The sequence below is a fragment of the Alligator sinensis genome, unplaced genomic scaffold, assembly GCF_000455745.1.
Source record: "Alligator sinensis unplaced genomic scaffold, ASM45574v1 scaffold1264_1, whole genome shotgun sequence".
NCBI lineage: Eukaryota > Metazoa > Chordata > Crocodylia > Alligatoridae > Alligator > Alligator sinensis.
In genome coordinates, this window is record NW_005842770.1 from 658,953 (window position 1) to 679,083 (window position 20,131).

At 42.7% G+C, this 20,131-nt stretch overlaps 1 protein-coding gene across 8 annotated transcripts in view; it reads right to left on the reverse strand.

Moving 5' to 3' along the window:
• Positions 1-20,131, reverse strand: part of STAG1 (stromal antigen 1) — a 251,543-nt gene that overhangs the window by 157,775 nt on the left and 73,637 nt on the right. For all 8 annotated transcript variants that reach the window (XR_003096470.1, XM_025216836.1, XM_025216838.1 and 5 more), the window contains 3 exons: positions 19,138-19,214; positions 8,214-8,418; positions 2,259-2,410 (listed from right to left, as the gene is read on the reverse strand). Coding sequence is in view for 7 of the 8 variants with exons in the window: in XM_025216836.1 (XP_025072621.1) it covers positions 2,259-2,410; positions 8,214-8,418; positions 19,138-19,214 (434 nt within the window). In the remaining variant the exon portion in view is untranslated. The remainder of the gene's footprint in view (positions 1-2,258; positions 2,411-8,213; positions 8,419-19,137; positions 19,215-20,131) is intronic.

Here is a 20,131-nt window from a genome sequence, read left to right on the forward strand (position 1 = left end):
CGAGCTGCGGCTCCATCCTGCACCCTGTCCTGGCTGAGCAGCGCCTGCCCCAGCCCCACTCTCTCCCTCACTGCAGGGGCTTTGATCTGCCCCCCAATGCCCCTCCCCTCCCACCATAACATCCTTACCAGCTGCAAGCAGCAATCCAGGCTGCAGAACTGTGCTCCTTGCTACCTACGTGCTGCGTGGTGCCTGCACGCGTGCACGGGCCATTTATTGGCCACATCAGGCCGATTTCTGATATAGTCAATTTTCTTTATATCAGTGCCGATCCAATATCAGACTGATGTATCAGCGCACACCTATTATTACTAAAGAATCCACAGAAATGGTCACACAGAAAAACTACATTAAGTTGTGTAAGGGTCAACAACATTTTAAAGATGATGCAACTAAGTGCAGATCATGCATTATAGGATTTGTGAAACCCTTATATGAAATCCAAGAGATGCACAATGAAAGCACGAAAGAACCATAATCTCTGCCCTGTAGTGACACGATGTGGGGAAAACAATTTAAAAAAGTATGTCTTTCACAATTAATTTACCCTAGTCTGAGACCATATACACTAACTGCCTTTATTCACGATCATTAATTTTGCAGGCTAGAAGTAAATGTTTTTTTTTTTGAGCGCCTGATATGTGCACTGATTAGAGGTGCACTGATACATCAGCCTGATATTGGATTGGCACCGATATAAAGAAAATTGTCTGCATCGGAAGTTGGCCTGCTGTGGCCGATAAATGGCCCATGCATGTGCGCAGCCACAGAGCAGCATGTAGGTAGCGAGAAGCACGGGCCGGCAACTTGGGAGAGCTGCATGCACTTGGTAAGTCTGTTGTGGTGGAAGGGCAGGGGAGAGGGGAGGGGTGGAAGGGCAGGGTAGAGCGCTGGCAGGAGCCATGGCTTGTCCAGGAGGGGATGGGGAGGCTCCTGCTGCTGTGTGCACCCCAGGAGGGCACAGGGGGTGGGTGCCTCTGGATCTGTGTGGGGAAGGGCAGCTGCTGCTATAGGCTGGGGCTGCACCGGGCTGTTCCTGGCAGGGGCTGGGTCGGGCTGTGCTTGCGGCGGGGCGGGCAACAGTAGCTATGGCAAATTTTGGGGTGGCTGCAGCCCCCTGGTAGCCGATGCAGCCCACCCAGCTCAGATCCAGGAGCACATGCCCTCCCACCCCCGTGCACTCCCAGGGTGTTCGCAGTGGTGGGAGCCGCCCCCCCCGCCCCCTGGGGAGGCCGCGCCTCCATCCTGCACCTGCACCACCCCAACTGGGCAGCGCCTGTTCCAGCCCCACTCCTTCCCTCACCACAGGCCCTTAATCTGCACCCCCACACCCCTTCACTTCCCCCTCCCCTTCCACCACAACAGACTTATCAGCTGCACGTAGTTCTTCAAGCTGCCGGGCTGTGTATTGGAAATCAGATCAGTATCAGCCAATATGCCTCCTTAAAAATTGGCTATAGTTATCGGCCCTAAAAAAACCCGTGCACCCCTAGTTTCCACACCTTATTCTGTTTAGATTTCTTTAAAGTATAACCTTAACTATGCATTTCTTGGGGCCTAATGCTTGCTTTGAGAATTACAGTATGCTTCTAATGACTGGCGTTTACTAAAAATGACTTTAATAATTATTGCCTAGTTTTTCCTACTTGCATTTAGATGGCATAGTCCCTATTCCAGCGTTTCTTGAAAGTAGTTGGAATAAAAGTAAGAAGAAAGTATACAGTGGTTATGGCTAAAAGAAGTAGTGTGCAGTTCAGCTGGGGAGTGCCCAAGATCCCTTTTTTAATAGCTCTTTACTCTACACACAGCCAAAATCTGTGCGCTGTGTAGTGATGAACCACATATATCTTTGAAAATAACTACCATCTCATGCATACAGAAGTTAGTTCCTGCAAGACCAGCTGCATGTATGAGTCCAAGATTTGAAAATGGAGCTTTAAGTATCAATGCTTGAGGTCACATAGGTGCCACAGAACGGATTTGTTTCCACCATCATACTTTAACCACAAAACCATGTAATATTTAAAAAATGTTAAATTTTATCTTTTTTGGTCTAAATGATTAATTTTCTTCCACTATGGACAAATCGTTGAACATAGGCTAAAATGAAATTAGCACTACACACAGAGAACACATTCAGATATTCAAAATGATATAAATGACAAAGGCTACATACACTTTTCAGAAACTTCTTAATTTACATTTTTGAGGAGAACGAACTAAATACCAAGCAGAATAGTCTTGGTCCTTTTACTCACCTCTTTCCTTTTCTGGAGCAGCAACTCTAATCTTTCATTGGCTCTTTTACCAATCATTTTGTTCCTCTCTGCTTCATACTGCCTCTGTGTATTATCCTGATGAATACTCAGGTTTAAGGCAACATTCACAAGAGCAGTCATAAGCTTCATAGCTGAAAGAAGTGGAAGATGAAGGAAAGTTACTCACTTGTAACTGGGGCTCAAATATAATACCTCAACAGATCCACATTCATGGGATGTAACCAACTCCTGACATAGGTATACAGAATTATCTAGAAAATAGTTCCCACTGAAGGCATACCCACGCCCCCGACTGATCCAAACGTTAGAAATCAGAGTACAGAAGGAACTGGGCTCCAATTGCCCTTGGAGCTCCTTTTCATGTTTTCAGAGTAATATTAAAAACTGGTGGTGGTGAAGGAGCAAATCAACATAGTCTGTCAAGTCCAGTAAGTGGAAAGTAACTTTCTTTCATTGGGAGTTTTCCCAACACACTTGGGAGGTAGACTGTGTGTAACAACTGTATGAAGATGACTAAAAATTACAAGAAGAATGCCTGGCATGCAAAAGATTGTCTAATTTTATCCCAATCACGCAACTGGTCCAGTAAAAGATATCACCCCCCCAAATTCTTGCCTCTTGCACAATTAAAAAAAGCTGCTGGACTATTTCTTTGAAACTGAAGTCTGATATGGCTCCCCAGTCAAAAAAGAGTATTGTGTAAAAATACAAATTGAGCTTTATATCGCAATTATGAAAACATTCCTCAGAACATGCTATGCATAATGCTGATCATGTAGCTGAGGTTATCCCAATGCTTTCTAGTACTAGTGCCCCTTTCATATGCCTTCTTCTCAAATTGTAGCAAAATTACAAATGGCATCAATTTACTGTAACTCTCAATTTACATTGACTCAATATCTCTTCCTTCCCTTCATTATATGTATCTGATTATAGAAAACATTAATAAACATCCTTCCCATATTTTAGACACTGACAAACTGAACACAGGGTACAATGGGCTACAATCCCACTCCATTAAGTATCCACTAGGACAAATAATATTAAGGTAAAAATTCCTTAACTGCAGACATAAGAACAACTATCAGCAGCAGCAGCACCACCACCAATGAACCCTAAGTCATCCTTCCTTAAATGTGCTGGAAAAAAAAGACAGGCACTGAACCATTTCAGGAAGCTTATCAAATTTAACCCAGGTGAAAAGCAAATCACAGACTACCTTTACTAGAATCCTCCCCCAATTAATATGAAGTGATCTCAACCTAAGTGCTTTCACTCTTTGCCAGCACAGTAAAATGTCACTCTGGAAGAACATTTCTTCTGTCATCTAGTACTAAATCTTACAGAGTTTTAGAGATTCAAATTACTACTTTGGATAATACCAGGAGATTCCCAGGCTGTCTGCAGACAAATATAGAGCACCAATATTATATACTCTCAACATGATCCTCTGCCTAAAGAAAAAATAAGCTATATTCTGTGCTTGCTTTAGTTTCTAAATAGTTGTAAGACCTGGATAATGTAGTATGATGTCCAAACTCAAAGGAAACCCTTAGTTCACATCATCATACAGATGGGGCGGGGGGGAAGAAAGCCTTTCCACTCAGATCACTGTAGACACTGGGTCATCTTTTCCATTGCGAGGCTGGACATGATTTAACAACTGAGCTATCAGTATGCTAAAAACAACACACATTATCTCTTTGCTAACATTTAAGTAGTTCCATGTATACACTGAAAAAGGAAGGGGCAACAGAGGGTATCATAGAAAAGTAGGGCTGGGAGGAACCTCTGGAGGTTGTCCAGTCCAGCCTTTGCCAGAGGCAGGTTCATCCCTATCCAAAGCCATCCCATATAAATCCTTGTCTAATCTATTAATAAAATTGTATAATCAAACCTGCCACACAAATACAAGACAAAGCACCTTAACCTGCTATAGGTAGGCTGGGGGGTGGGGCACGCGCGGCAGTCACAGTGACCAGCATCCTGCTGCTGCAAGTGTGACTAAAAAATTATGCATGAGAGATTCAAGGAAGAGGGCCATGCCCCCATGCCACAGAGGAACGCAACCCCAAGTCTGTATAGTCTGATTAGGGGATAACATTTCTTCCTGATCCAAAATGTGATGGAGATTCCACAGCTTCCCTAGGCAGTCTATTCCACTGTCTCACTGCCCTAACAGTAAAGATAACCTTATATCCAATCTAAACCTGCTTTGTTGCAAATTCAAGCCATTGGTCCATATCCTACTGCAGCAAGAGAGAAAAGGTGTTCTCCCTCTTCTTTATGGCAGTCCTTCAGATATTTGAAGAATGCTATTATGTCGCCTCTTAAGTACCTCTTCCATAAGTTGAACATGCCTATTTCCTTCAATGTTTCTTCATATGGCTTGCCTTCCAAGCCCTTTATTATTTTTGTCACTCCTTTCTGGACCCTCTCTAACTTCTACATGTCCTTTTTAAAACGTAGAGCCCAAAACTGCATACAACGGTCTAGATGAAGCCTAATCAGGGCCAACTCAAGAGGCATGATCACCTCCTGTGTCTTGTATTAATGCTCCTACTGATGCTACCCAAAACCACATATTATTCTTGTGCAGCTGTTACACTGCAGACTCGTATTGAGTCTGTGATCCACCAAGACTCCTAGAACTGACATCCAGCCAAGTGCCACACATGTTGTATTTGGGTTTTTTATTATTTTTCCCCAAGGTATAACACCTTGCACCTACCCGTACTTAATTTCATCCTATTAGCTCGGGCCCAACTTCCCAATTTTTCAAGATCCATCTCAACTGCATTCTTGTCTTTCAGTGTGTTCATGATCCTTCCCAGTTTTGTGTCATCTGCAAATTTGCTCCAAAAACTCTCTATTCCAGCATCCAAATAGTTAATAAACATGTTGAACAGCACTGGCCCCAGGACTGCATTTGAAGCCTACTGCCATTCTGACATGAATCCATTTATAATTACCCTTTGCTTGTGGCTACTGAGCGAGTTGTCTATCATCTAGCCCACATTTTTCCAATTTGTTATGAGAAGGTCATTTGAGACTGTCAAAAACCTAGCTGAACCCTGCATACACTATATCCACCGCATTCCCTTCATGCACCCAGCTAATTATTTTGTCCAAGAAGGAAATCAAGTTTGACATGGTTTGTTCATAGTATATCTGTGTTGGGTGCTCATGATTGCTCCTTCCTTCTCCAGATGCTGGCAAACAGACTTCCTTATGATATGCTTCAATAACCTCCTGGGTACCGAGGTGAGACAAGCCAGTCTAACGTTCCTCCGGGGTCCTCCTTTTTGCTGTTTTTTAAACAGGGGCACTACACTGCTCTGGTGCCTCACCTGTCTGCAAGGACTTGATAAATGTTATTGCCAAGGTCTCTGAAATCTCCACTGCCAGTTCCTTCAGTGCCCTGGGATGAAGTTCATTAGGTCCTGCTGACTTGAATTGGTTCAGACGCATCAAAAGCGTTTCTTCTGTTATCTCACCCCTGAAATTGTCCCTTTCCTTATCCAAAAAATCCCTATAAACTGTCTGGGTGCAGCTTGATTTTTTTGTAAAGACTGAAGGCAAAGTAGCTGTTGAGCAGCTCTACCTTCTTTGCATTTTCTGCTAAGAGCTCACCCTGACTACTTAGCCATGGACTCATTGCTTCCTTGGTCTTCCTTTTCTGGCTAATATACTTATAGAATCTTTTCTTGTTGCACATTAAGCAGTATGTGTTTTCCAAGAATGAGGATGTATAGAGGTAATTCTTAAAACAGAATCTCATGTTTGTACCACTTGTTCTCTGGACAAAATGAGCAATACGGACAGAATTTCAAAAGGCTTCAGTTCACTGATTGTTACATTCGTTTGAAAGTCTGGCACTAACTGTATGAAGTTACAAGGTCATGGATATTCCTGGAACTCTGAGCTTATACAAGGAAATAAATGAAAGCTAACCTCTTTCAAAAAACTGGTCTCAATTTGGGGTTCTGATTAACTGAATATCTGGACAACTAAAGAAAGTGGCTCGGCAAAGATTAAGCATATTAATATTTTATCATATTTTCCTGCACATAACATACCGCTTCCCCCCAAAACCAGCTGCTGGAAACTTGAGTGCACATTATATGCGAGAAATGTGGTAAGAACAGGTTCTACTTCTCACAGGTGACACTGAAAAAAACCCCTGCAACAATCCACAGGGAGCAGAACAATGAGCAGGCTCCACTCCCTAGCTGCTGCTGCTCAGTTACTTACTACGAAGAATGATCTGTTTTCCTTCATTCTTTCAAAACAAGGAGCATATTAAATTCCAGAGCATGTTATATGTGAGCAAATATGATGCAAAGATAACAACAACAATAAAGAAGAATATTACACTTGATTCTCTAAATGTTTAAATTAGAATGACAGGTATGACATATAAGCCTGTATGGTCTGGAGTCTATTTATCTCAGACATCACACATCTCATTATGTATCTCAGCTAATTTTAAACAGAAGGAAGTCGCTAGGGGCTGACAGCAGAAGATGACACTCAAATCTAGAATCCTGGCCTTCCTTTCCAAAGTCTATTTGGAAGCAGTCATTGAAAAGAGGGGTATGTAGGCATGGTAGAGTTTTTCTTTCTCTGGTGGATAGGATTAGTTTTTGGTGACACTATTAATCAGAATCTATTTAATGCATTTAAAATGTACTGTACAGGGCACCTGGGGTTTTATGACAGGCACCTTATGCTACAAAATAAATATTCATCAATAAATTATGCAAAAGTCTTTTTTTTCATTCAAAAGACTGGAAAGACTACACAGGACTTTTCATCTTTAGCTTGCTAGCTCAAATCCAATGCAAAATGGAAAAGACTGAAAACTGCCGATGGCTATTTAATGGCATGTATGAAATAACTTGATCTCTGTCCAGTTCCCCATGGACAAGAGTCTACATCATCATAAAACTGACTTTATTTTTATTGGTGATCTTCAAGAAGTGGTTAGCTTTTAAGACAGGTTTGTGATACACTAATGGGACAATATCATGGTACATTTGTATAGCTACTGCCTGTGCTTTTATATGGCAATAGATAAGTTGTGAGCTTCAGTTTCCTGAAATGTCAATCAGAAGCAGATCCTGGATTTCACAAAGGGGAGTGTGGAAACAAAAACCAGCACTGCAGGGGTAGCTGCACCCTGCTCTTCCAGCTGCCTTCCTGCTCCCACTCCACCAGGGTGGGCAGACCATGCCATGGAAGCAGCAGCTGGGGACTTGTCTAAGTCCCCAAAGCAGGTAAGAATTTTCCTTCTTCCCCTCCCTGCTCAGAATCACATCCCCTCCCCAGCTCCCCCACCTGCCACTGTCCCAGGGATGAGGGGAGCTATAGCAGTGCTCCAGCCAGGCTGCACAGGAGCCAGGCTCAGCCTAGGACAGGGGTGGCAAACAGGTGGGTTCCCCCCACCCGCATCTGCTTTTGGGCTGGCAGGAATCACCTGGGGGGACCAGGCAACCCACCCACCTGCTGCCATCACAGTCCCAGGCTGATCCCAGCCCCTACTCTGGAGCAGCATAGGAGCTTCCCTTGCTCCCAGGACAGAAAAAGCAAAAGATGGGGGTGGTAAGAGTGGGGGTGGGGAGAGCAGGGAAGGGGAAATAGTGGAAGGGTTGGGGGGAATGGATTCGTTTCTGAGCATGGGAAGGAAGGGGGTGGAATTCTCATGGTCTTTGGCAACTTCTGGTCTCATTCAAGCACATTTCCCAAGCTATATGCCAACCCAGAAATGTTTTTTGTATAGTTAAATCAGTTATGATACAATTTGCATAGGATTCTCAGAAGAACTCAGTGTTGCCCAAACTCTGTCCCATTCCCCCTAATGGTAAAACCGAGAGCAGTTAGGTATAATAATAACTGTTTTGAAAATCCTGTTCTTTGTGCCAACTTACTTACCAGCGAGCGTACTGGTATGCCTGAAAGCTCGAACTTGGGAATCTGACAAACCAGTCAGAAGAGAGATGACTGTATCCATCATGTATTCATCGTAAATGATGCTATACTGACACTGTCGAATCAGCACGCCAATGAACTCACAAAAATTTGACCGAAATTTTTTCCATTGTGGACCAGGCATGGTAAGTGGATAATCACCACTGTCCTGAAGGAAGAGAAGATGCACATAATTCAACATTTAAAAGGTTTCCCCATTCTGTTCCATTCTATTTCCCCCCCCAATATCTTATTCAAAACAACACATAAAAAAAACTTCTGTTTTGTATATGCTTCTTTCTTCCCCCCACCCCCTTGAGTTTGACACGCTATCACAGAAGCAATGGAAATTTTAGGGTGCAAAACCCGATTCCAATTGTCCAATAACCATTGCTGGAAAGCAGTGAGAATGTGAAATCTTCAGTGCAGTTTAGTCAGTCATCTGATCCTTAACTCCTCTCCATCTTCACACTGGACACAACTGTCTTTCATTGGTACTGCACATATACTTTGTCATATTCAGTTCTTTCACATCACAGGATAATACATAAATTCAGTTGCAGCCTAAACTGTTGTGACTCCAATCTCTCCAAATGATCAACATGATATAGTATATCATTACAACATGAACATAGGGGTTTTTAAGTTAAACATTCAAACGCCAGACAATATCAAAACCAAATCTATCTGTGGAGCTTATTCTCCCTCTTTGTGCATATGTATTTCAAAAGTGTTTTATGGAGACCAAATGCTATTATTTCTCTAGACTCCAAAGCACAAATTGAACTGTGCAAAGCCATTAAGACAGGTAATACAGAAGTTACTTTCCAACTGGAGAAGAAAACTGCACTTGATACAACTATTCTCTGCCAGCCAAAAATAAACAGGAATGAGTTTTTTCTATTTAAATTAAACTAAACTACATACAAAGGACCTAAATAAAAATAACATATTTAAAGTTTCAAAATCAAGCCCCCAGAAATTAGAGAACTACAGAAATAAGGTTGCTTTTGCAAAATTAATACAGCTTTCATGCATGTGCATTATGACACAGTCGTTAGTTACATAAACATCGTTTTTCACAGAACCTCCCACTGCCTTCCTCATGGCAGAGGATGTACGGTGCTCTCTTAATGTGCAGCTGGTTAATATTTTGCTCTATCTTCTTTGTTAAGCATGTTGACCTGTTTTCTTTATTACTTGTTATTCAACTTTATTTGGAAGACAGAATTATGAATTTCATCATAGGTGTTTTTATGGCATTTATCAGCATAGTATCCAAACACTTCACAAATGTTAATTAATTTTGATTTAATTTAATTAATTTACCTTCACAACACCCTGTAACTGGGCGATCCAAATGGTGGTCAACAGGGTGCACGCAGTCTGCGAGGGGTTAATTTGAGGCCTGTGGGCTCCTGCGCACCCACAAGGTGTGGTGTAGTGGGGGAGCCCCTGGCTAGGGAGCTGATAACGAGGCTAGGCACCTGTATGCAGGGGTGGGGGTGAGGGGGCACTGCCCACATGGCACATGGCCCTGAGAACTTGTGACTCATGCTGGTGTGGCTTACAGGGTCCCCAACCACTTAGAAGTTGGACAGTCCTGTTTCTCTAACTCTCTGTGCCAGTTTTAAGATAAACAGGACCTGTTTTTTTCAGAATACTTAACACTGTACAGCACTTTACATATTCAAAGTACAGCTCCCGTTGACTCCAGCCGCAGCCATGAGTGCCCAGGACAAATCAAAACCTATGTCTCTCCGAGATGGACATCCAGAAAACGAGGAACTGATAAGTGATAGTCTCCAGAAAACTGGTTCAATTCATCTGCTCAGCATCACACCGGAAGTCTGTGGCAAGGACAGAGTTTTCCCTCTCCAGGGTAGCATTCATCTGCCTAAACCATGAAAGTGTACTTTCTTTTCTGGCAATCTTCTGTCTCATTCTTTAAACATTTGTCAGCTTCAGCAATCAGAGAGGCCAACAATGCAAGTCACTACATGGCCGAAGTGTGAATTGTGCACTACAAAAGGCAGAGTCTAGTGGAAAAAACAGTATGCTATCACATAATCAAAGACTATCAGAATGTTCCACATAATGAAGCAGAATCAAGCCTGCACAGGCAATCTATTTCTGGTATTCCCCAACTTTTGTATGTATGACTGGAAACTTTAGTCATGCTCTTTTACTATAGGTTCTTTTGCACGTAATTTCCTAAGTTTTTAAAAAAGCAAAATGAAAAAATAAAACAGAAATCCATTGTTTGGCAAGATGCTGACACCCAAAAGGGTCGTCGGCAGGACTGGAATATACAGGCCAACGATACAAACCTCTGGCACACATAACTGATAGGACTGGGAAGCTGCCTTTCCCTCTGTAGATAGGCTCTGCTTCTTGTTTTACCTTCTGTGATGTGGGAAAACAATTTTTCTCCTTCTTTACATCAGCCTTTCAAATATTTGAAAATTGTTATCATGCCCCCATTAGTTTTCTTTCCTCCAAGCTAAAACAGACCTAGTTCCTTCAACCTTTCCTCATGAACAACTTGCATTCCAACCTCTTTATTATTTTCACTGCTCGCCAACAGATTATCTCAAATTTCTCTATATACCCTTCTTAAAATGCAACACCCAAGACTCTACACAGTGCTCCAGACCAGGGCTATCCCCTGCCAAGTAAAGAGTTACTATGACCTACTGTCTCACATACAATACAGCCAAAATTATGTTTGCTTTTATTGTGGCAAATGACTACTGGTTCACCTGGGGTTTGTGATTCACCATAATCCCAGATTATTCCTACCAGTGCTCTGGCCAGCCCAGTTATCCCCACTATTGCATATCTGCATGTTAGTTTTTTTCTTTTCTTTCCTAAGTATAGCACCTTACATTTGTTTCTGCTGAATTTCTGAGCTATAACCTAGTTCTCCAATTTATCCAAATCCTTTTGAATTTTAATACCATTCTCCATACATTTTCAATTCTTCTCAGCTTTGTGATGCCTGCAGATTTGATCAGTATACTCTCTATTACTGCATCCAATTTGCCAACAACATTGTTTAACACCACTGGACACAGAACAGACTCCTGTGGAACCCCACTTGAGACCTCCTGCCTGTCTGATTTCGAACTATTTTTAGCAAACTGTTGGTGCTTACTCAACCAATTATGTACACACCTAAGAGTAACTCAATCTAGCCCTGACTTTTCCAGCTTACTTGGGAGAATTGTGTGTTGGACTTTGCCAAAAGCCTCACTACAGTTTACGACTCAAACCCAACTCCTCCTTTAGGTAGTTATACAGTACTTACCTGCCTAAAGTTACATGCTTAAGTAGTGAGAAGGAGAATTACCTTCTCACCTTTTAGCCAATTGATCCAGCCATAAATGTACTGGCCCACGAAATGAGAGACCCAAGTTCCAGGCCTCCTTTTACCTTGAGGTTTGCAACTATATCTCACACTTACCAGCAAAGTGCTTTAACTACCAGACCATAGCCTAGACCTTGCCAAAAGTACCCACTACTGCCTCAGCTGAAAGTGCCCACCAGCAGGCAAGGGAAGATACATGGGGCCGGGAACACATGAAGCAACAGGGATCCCTGCTTTATGCCCGCAAAGAACTAAGTGACACCACCTAGCCCACCTTGATGTTCATTCACCTACTTAGCACAAAATATTTATCCTCTTCACCAGTCACTGGAGGTGTTTTTTTCTTCAATTGAAGTTTCAAGGACTTACATAGATTTACACAGGCTCCTATGTAGAATAGGATTACAACAGATTAAATGGCCCTAGTGGATTTTTTCCAAGCACTGCTCAAAGAGCATGTCTGAATGTGCAACTGTATATTCCCACATACGTATGTAGTTTTATGCAGGTATGGGGTTATTATGCAGCCAACAGGGGGAGCTGGATTTGGGCTCACATACATATAATCCATTACATTCTCTCCATCCACCAGTAACCTTGATAAAAGAAAATAAATTTGGCTTGACACAATACATCTTCAGGAAATCCACGTCGACTGCTAGTGATCACCCCATCATCCACTGGATATGTACTGACTGCTCTATAATGTGCTCTATTAACTTTGTAAGTATTGAAGTCAGACTATAATTCCCTGGGTCTCCTTTTTAAAGACAGGTGCTATGTTAGGTCTTCACTAAGCCCCCTGGAGCCTTGCCTGTCACTCATATGATTGCAACTCTTACTAACAGCAACTCCCAGATTTGCTCAGCACTTCCATTGGGCCCTGCTGACTTAAATCCATTCAAATTAGTCGAATGTTCCCTCGCGTTCTTTATGTACCGCAATCTGCATCCATTCCCCTACTTTATTTACATTAATTTTGCTAGTCTTCCAGTCCGAGTTTATTTTTTGTGAAGGTTGAAGTAGAGTAGTAATTGAAAAGCTCTGCCTTCTTCAGATCTTCTGTGAATAACTTACCTTCTCTGTTAGCAGCAGAACCAAGATAGTTATTTTTTTCCCTCTGACATACTTGTAAAATCCTTTCCTGTTGCCTCTAACATCTCTTGCTAGTTATAATTTGTTTTTTTCCTTTGCCTCACATATTTGGTCCCTATAGGCTCACTGTTTATTTTCAGACTGCTAAAAAATATTATTGTGCAGTCAAGCTTGTTATCTTTCCTCTATATTGGCTTAGCTAGATGTTGTGCCTGCAATATCAGGTCGGCTAGCAAAGGCTAGCCCTTCTGAATATATTTTCCTTCTTATTTGTCTACCTATGGAACCTTATCTACAGCTTTTGAATGGACTGAAATCTGCCTTTTGAAGTGTAGGGTCCTCTTTTGGCTCTTCTCAAAGTTTCTCCTTGAATCACGAAATCTATTTTAACGTGATCATTTCTGACCCTTTTGAGGTTGTACACTGGTATCCCTGTTGCTCCAAACCAGGACTAATACATAAACCTCACAGTTGTTTCATGTTTCTGAAACAAAGTTGCTCTCCACACTTGAAGGGGCTCATCCACCTCTCCCTCCTGATTTGTTTATCGATAACAGACCTCCACTCTGATACCACTACTTACTGTTCTTACCTTCACTACGATGCACTCAACCTGCTGTTCGCTTCCTCTCATACCTCTAAGGAAGTGCATACATTCTTGACATACATTGCAGTGCCACCTTGGTTTTTTCTGCAAGCTTCTTCCCAGACAAACTAGACTCTTAATATCAATACTTTAATTGAACGAGCTTACCCACTGCATCTCTGCAGCTCACTTCTGTCCCAATCCTCTCTCTTCTTCAACTTCAGTTCCTGGTCCAAATTCTACTGTCCTTCCCTATTCAATCCCAGTCTCCATTTTTCATCCCAGCCCCAATACCTTTACCCAAGGCTGTGTGGGGAGGAGGGGCAGAGGCTGTTTGGAGGGTGGGCAGTAGAGGTGGGGGGCAGACATGGCAGGGTTGAGGGGGAGGGACAGCTAGCAGCTGCAGCGGGTTACTAAAGACACAACTAACTAAATGTAACATCTGCCAGGGGCCTTAGAAGTGGAACACAGAACATGCTACCCATGGGGAAGGGCTTTAAGCCAACACTGCATACTCCTGATTTTTCATAGGTCCTGGGTGCAGAGTAGCTTAGTTCTAAGCACATAAGTTGCATCTCCCTCTTAAGACTCTTATGGACCAGAGTGGTGACCCAAATCTCTATGGTACGCCAACATGCCTCCTTACAACACTGCTTGCAAAGGAATCCTTGGAAGTCAGATAACTTCAAGCTGTCTTCTGTCATGCCTGCACTAAAGAAAACAGAGGATTACAAGCGCCTTTGATGCTGCACCAGCGTAAAATGTCTATTTACAGTGTAAAATTATGAAAACAGAGGTCTAATCCTGCTGTTGGTTACAACACTGTACAGTCCCTGAAACTGATTAATTCTAAACGTGTGCAGAATTTAGCCCAGAATGAGGCATAATTCCATGGAAATCCTACCCTTTACTGCTTATTTCTAGCTTACTCACCGCACACTCATTCTGTACTATGAGCCTCTGATTCAACAAAGCACCTCTGTGCATTCAGAACAGCATGCCACATTTCAGTATTTGTTTACCTCCCAAATCAAGCTGAAATCTCAAAAGTTCCCAAAAATTTCCATCTGGAAAGCTTCAACTAAAATCTTGACATTTCCTATTGAAACAAAATGTAGTGACTTCTTAAAACAGTATTTATTTTTGGAACACTGATTCAAAATGATAATTTGAATTCCAAATTGATGTTTGAGTTAAAATGTCATTTTAATGTCATTTCAAATGAAAATGTCAACTTACATACAAGAAGCAGTACCAGAAGTGTGAATCAAAATCCAGAGTGTTCTCACTCCTTAATGAATACACTAATGACTAGATAACAAAAGTCTCGCTGGGCAGAAACAGAGGTCACCTTTCATCACCTGTGTCTCACCATAACATTTTTTATGGTAGTACAAAAGCAAATCAAGTTGACATCCATACCCCTTGTCACACTACAGCTTGCGACCACAACATAGGTAGCATTAGTTTGAGCAGCTTTTCTTTGGTTGACATCTAAGGCAGAAGAGCACGAACAGCCCAGAGATGCCCACTGCTCTCCAGGGGCTTGAGGGGCCTGATCCTGCATGCCCTGGGAATTCCCATTCCCAGGCCACATAGCACTGGGCCCTTGATACCACCAGATCCCTTCCCAGGTTCCCCCCTTGTAGATGCATGCCCAGGGAATCTTCTAACAGGGGTTTTTCTGGGTGTGCAGATCTTGGCGTGGATCTGCCAAGGATTCCCTGGATTCCACACTACCCTACGTCAGGACCTGGGCCAGGAGCCTTGTGGCCCCATGCCTGTGTGAAGCAGTGGTTGGCATGGGTCCCTGCACGGAGGCACAGGGTATTAGGGTTCCCTGGGTCCCACACAGCCCTCTACTGGGACAGCAAGGAGGCATGTAACAGTAAGGGACCCAGGGAATCCCCATGCAATGCAGGACAAATGATGATGTGTGTTTTGCCCAATGAAATGGATCAGCTGTGGAGGGATGCATCCTGCCACAGCTGATCTGCTTTATTTGGTAACCTCTCTTCCTACCCTTACTTCTGTTCCCTCTCTCTGTATCCCAGTGAATCTTGAATCCTTTACTTTATAGTGGCACAACTTCAATAGGACTAAAGAATGTTCATCCCTTAGCAACCTACAGCCTGGTGGTTCAGGTACTCTCCTACACTGGAAGATGCGAATTTGAATCACCTCAGGCAAAGAAGAGACCTACAGCCATGCCTCCCACTTCTTGGGCCGGAAATCTAACCACTAAGCTGCTGTGCACAAAAGGGCACTACCACCAGCCTTTTCTTATCTAAAAGGCAAGGATGTTTTTGGGAATGTTTTGGTGAAAAAATCTTTGCTTTGCACACATTTCCTGGACCATCGTGTCTATTAGACACTCCTACCTTTGTAGAAAAGGATGCTTGTAAACAGACTTTGGGCTGTGCCTACAGGTGCCTGCTTGCAACTCTGAATCATGCACCTACCTTTCAAAAAGGAGCAAGATTTAAGACAAGCCCTTCTCTGCAGCTGGTAATTCACATGACTCCCTGCATTCAGGTGTTTTAGGCTTCAACTATACTACAAAGCTCTGTCAGCAGAACTCTAGCTGTTGGCCACAGAAGCTTGTGTGCACCTATATACAAAGCTCCTATAAGACAGCGTGGAACACCTTGTCTATACAAACTATGTTATATTACCCCACCGGCATCAGCAGAAGGGGTGTGTAGACAATCCCACGGTTTTGCCAGGTTTAGCAGCAACCCCACACTTCTTTGCACCACTTCCTCACACCAACTCTTTTGGACACCTGCTTCAATGCTACTGTTCAAAACTCAAAATGGAAGTCTGAACCCCTTCCTTGAAATGCAACATGACACTTTGAAAACCCTCTCTGCCTCCCAGCACATGTGTGAGATGTGCAGGATGTCTACCAATCTACCGTGGTCTAGAGGTAGAGAGGAGAAGGAGGAGGGAGGTTTTCAATATGCTTAAGTTTTCGAATAAGAGTGGTATCCAATCACAGCTCTGTGACAACAGGAAAAACCAACACATGTACAATGAGTTCATGGCAATGACACAGGCTAGAGGTTATTAGAGAAGCAGCAGTTAATGCCAGGCCAAACAGAAGACCTTCAACAAGCATACCAGGCGGTCTTCCATAGTAAAAGTTAATGGATTTCCTGGTGATGTGCATCCTCTTTTATGACCTGCTTTCAATCCTTGTTATGGATCCCATCACAACAGCTGGCCATAATGGTGGACAGCTCTGAAAAGAACCTGCAGAACCATGAGGAAGGACCAACAACCTCTTTGATCAAGAGGAAGGGAATAAGGATTCTGACTCAATTCAATTCAACCAGTTTCTTCTGCTCTCCCATGCCCAGAACTGGTGTTTGGTGATGCACAGGTTGCCTATGACAAACTCTATAAGCTTGAAGATTGTATCCACTGTTTGGTCTCTATCCATTTTTTCTGCAGCTAGCTAGAGTTGCTGCTTCTTATTCCTACCATTAAGGTAGTGCACACAAACACATACGCACACACATGCATGTCTGCATATAAGAAAACCATAGCTCACAAGGAGAAAGGATTCAAACACCCTAAAAAGTCATTCAGAATCTAAGCTGGGAGGAATAGGGAAGGGTACCTCTGTTGAAAACAGAAGGCACAGACACAAAAAACCAGAGAGCAGAAAAAAATGCACCGTGGGCAGAAGATTTTGCTTAGCTACAACTCTCTCAATGAGGCTGGGCTATCCCATAATTCTGCCCACTTCTATTCAACAATGCACTGGCCTGGAATGTGCTTTTGTGGTCACTAGGAAGCTTTCCCATGGGGTTCTGTACAATCAGCCAGCAAAGCCGCTTGTGGCAAAAATGCATGACACTGGTAGAAATGCAGTGATCTGAACATGCAGAAATGCGGTGGTCTGCACCCTGAACAAGGGTGGCTGATGAAAAGTAACAGAATTTCTGGCCACAGAAACATCAGTGTAGACATGGACTTAAACTGCCATTCTGTTGTACCTAACTCTCCTGAGGGAGAGAAGTATATGGAGTGAGTGGCTAACACAGGGCTCTCAATTGCAGTGCAGGGGCCAGGTGTGTATAATTTAGGCGCTATAATGACTAAGTTTTAGATTCTTAATTGGAGCCAGAACGAGGTCAGTGGAAACATCAGTGGGATGTGCCACGGGGCCAGACAGCACATGGGCCAGGCAGGACGAAGGGACCTGCTGGAAGCTGGACAAAGTCCTTCCACTACCTGGAGCCTGCACCTGGGCTGCAATGTGGCTCCTCTCTATTGCCACTGCTGCCCCACTGGGTGGTTCAGGGGGGGCACTGGTGACAGTGGTGGAGCAGAGTCACAGGGCTCTGCATGGCTGCAGCAAGAAAGGCCTGTCAGTGGCAAGGGGGAGGCAGGTGCTTTTCCCTTTGCCCAGCAGCAGCTTCTGCCTGGCCACCACCGCTGCTCATCATGGGCAGGCTGTTCCAGAGCAGGTCTGGGGTGGCCGGGGTCAAACCTGTGCACTTAGGTCCCAGATGGTTCAGAGCGGGTCTGAATACATAAAATTTAGCTGAAAAGTTCTGTCTTCCAAGGCCTTGACTATTCTCTCATCTCCTTTCTATTGTTTCAACATCCCTTCCCCTGATTTCCACTCTCCCCTTTAGAGAACTGAGCTAGATACCTCTCAGCTGCTACTAGCCATTTTATTATCTAGCTTATTCAATGAATATTACAATTTGGATGAAAGAGTCATATGCATAAACACCAGACTACATGTGAACACATCACAGTCTACTTCCCAATCTGCAAAAACCACCTCATGTTTCTTAGGTCCGATCCCTTAGTTCTCTGGTCACTTGCTTAATCAATCATCAACAGAGACTGATCCTACTTCTGTTGAAGTCAACAGTGACCATCCCATCGGCTTCAATGGCATGGGATGACTTTTTTAAACACCTTCCCACTGTATTTCATTGATCTTTCTAGTAACTATATATGCAAAACATTTCATTACCATGTTTTCCTGCATATAAAACACTTCCTGTTTTTGGAAGGCCCCAAGAAGTAAACAAAAAAATTATCCTGGAACATGGTTAAGTACTAGAAGTCTGGGGTCTTTTGGACCCGGAGATGTGGGCTAAGGGCTGAACAGCGGGACCCGATCCAGCACTCTGTACAGGACCCCATTTGGTATTCTGCGCTGGGGCCTGATCTGACACACTGCGCTGGTGCAGCATACCAGGTCTGACACTGCACACTGGCTCTGGGACCACATACTAAGTTACACCAATCTCATGCAGCATCTCAATCCAGTGCATAGCTAGGGAGAGGGACATCTCATGGATCCAGGAATTTGATGGTGGGGAGGTGGAAAAGGTAGCAGCGGCAGTGTTAATTGCTGTGACTCCCAGGGCCGTGGCAAATTATACTACTACTGCTCCATTCACACTGTGCCCCACACTGCCCACCAAATTTCTGAACCCATTGGAAGTCTTTTTTTTTTTTTTGCACATAATGCATAACCCAATCTTCCCCATTTGGTTTGGGGAGACAGGCACTGGTTATACATGATAAATTACAGTATTTTCTTTCTGTTTTCCCACTAGCATATATTTATTATGCCTACACCTTCTTGTCACTTTCTGTCCATTAGTTTAAAGTGCCATTTCATCTTGTCAGTAAGGTTCCTTGCTGAGAAAGACTGCTTGTCAATTAGATGAGAAGGCCACTGGCTCCTGAAAAGCCCCACTACCAAACCAGCTGATGTAACTTTCTTTTAAATGCAAAACATACTACATTCTTGTGTTTCCATTTTCCACAAACTCTACAGCATAATTATTTATATACTATACCTCATCAAATTCTTCAGTCATTTTTCTAATGATTTCTGCATTCTGCATGTTCCTGAACATTTCAATTCTTACAGTACCTGTGAAATAATGAAGGAACAATTATACTTAGCAGTGGGACACTTTACATCTGTATGTTAGTTACTCATAATATCAATCTTTTAAAGTTTCTCCACAGCTACACAATTTGCAAATTGGTTTGAAAGCTTATACAGCAATAATGTTACCAAAAAACATTCTGAATAAGACATCATAGAACCGTGTGCCAGCAGAAGAACCGCAGACTGATCCAACATGAGTCAGAAGCACTTTCCCGTGTGGGGCATGAGATCCCATAATATACCAGTTTGTGGCTGCTCGTGGAAAGGTTAACAATTCCAAAACATTTTTTTAAAAGTGGATATAAGTCAGTTGTCCAGGGAACCATTATAGTATTGGTTGTTATAAAATGCCGTATATTTCTACCAATACAACTGAGCCAATTTTACAGAGAACTCACTGAAAAACAATAAATGCAAAAGAAAGCCACTTGACATTTTTGCAAATAGTTTTCAGAATAGAAAAACATTTCAATTTCTTGAGTAAAATCAGAGGAATAGTATCTTTTGATTTCGTATCCACTAATGTACTAAACATCCATCTTTTTTGAAGTAAACAAACCATTAAAACCGGCATGGTATAATACACAATGTTAACTATCTTGTTGATAAAGAATAAAATCAACATAAATAAATTAAATGGCTTAACATAACATTAATGCCTTCCAACCTAAGCAATCTTAAACTAGGTTATGAATAGTGTACAATGTAGTGTAGAGAAAAATTGCCTTCCACTCAAGTGGAGTGAGCTCTTGGGTATAATTCAGAATGTTTTTTGTGCTTTGCGCTACATAATTTTCTGAAAGGAAATAAAGGAAAATGCAAATTAAAACAACACCAGAAATTATAAGTAGCCAAATGTCTCACCCATGTTTCAATTTAGTTAATTACATTAGGGA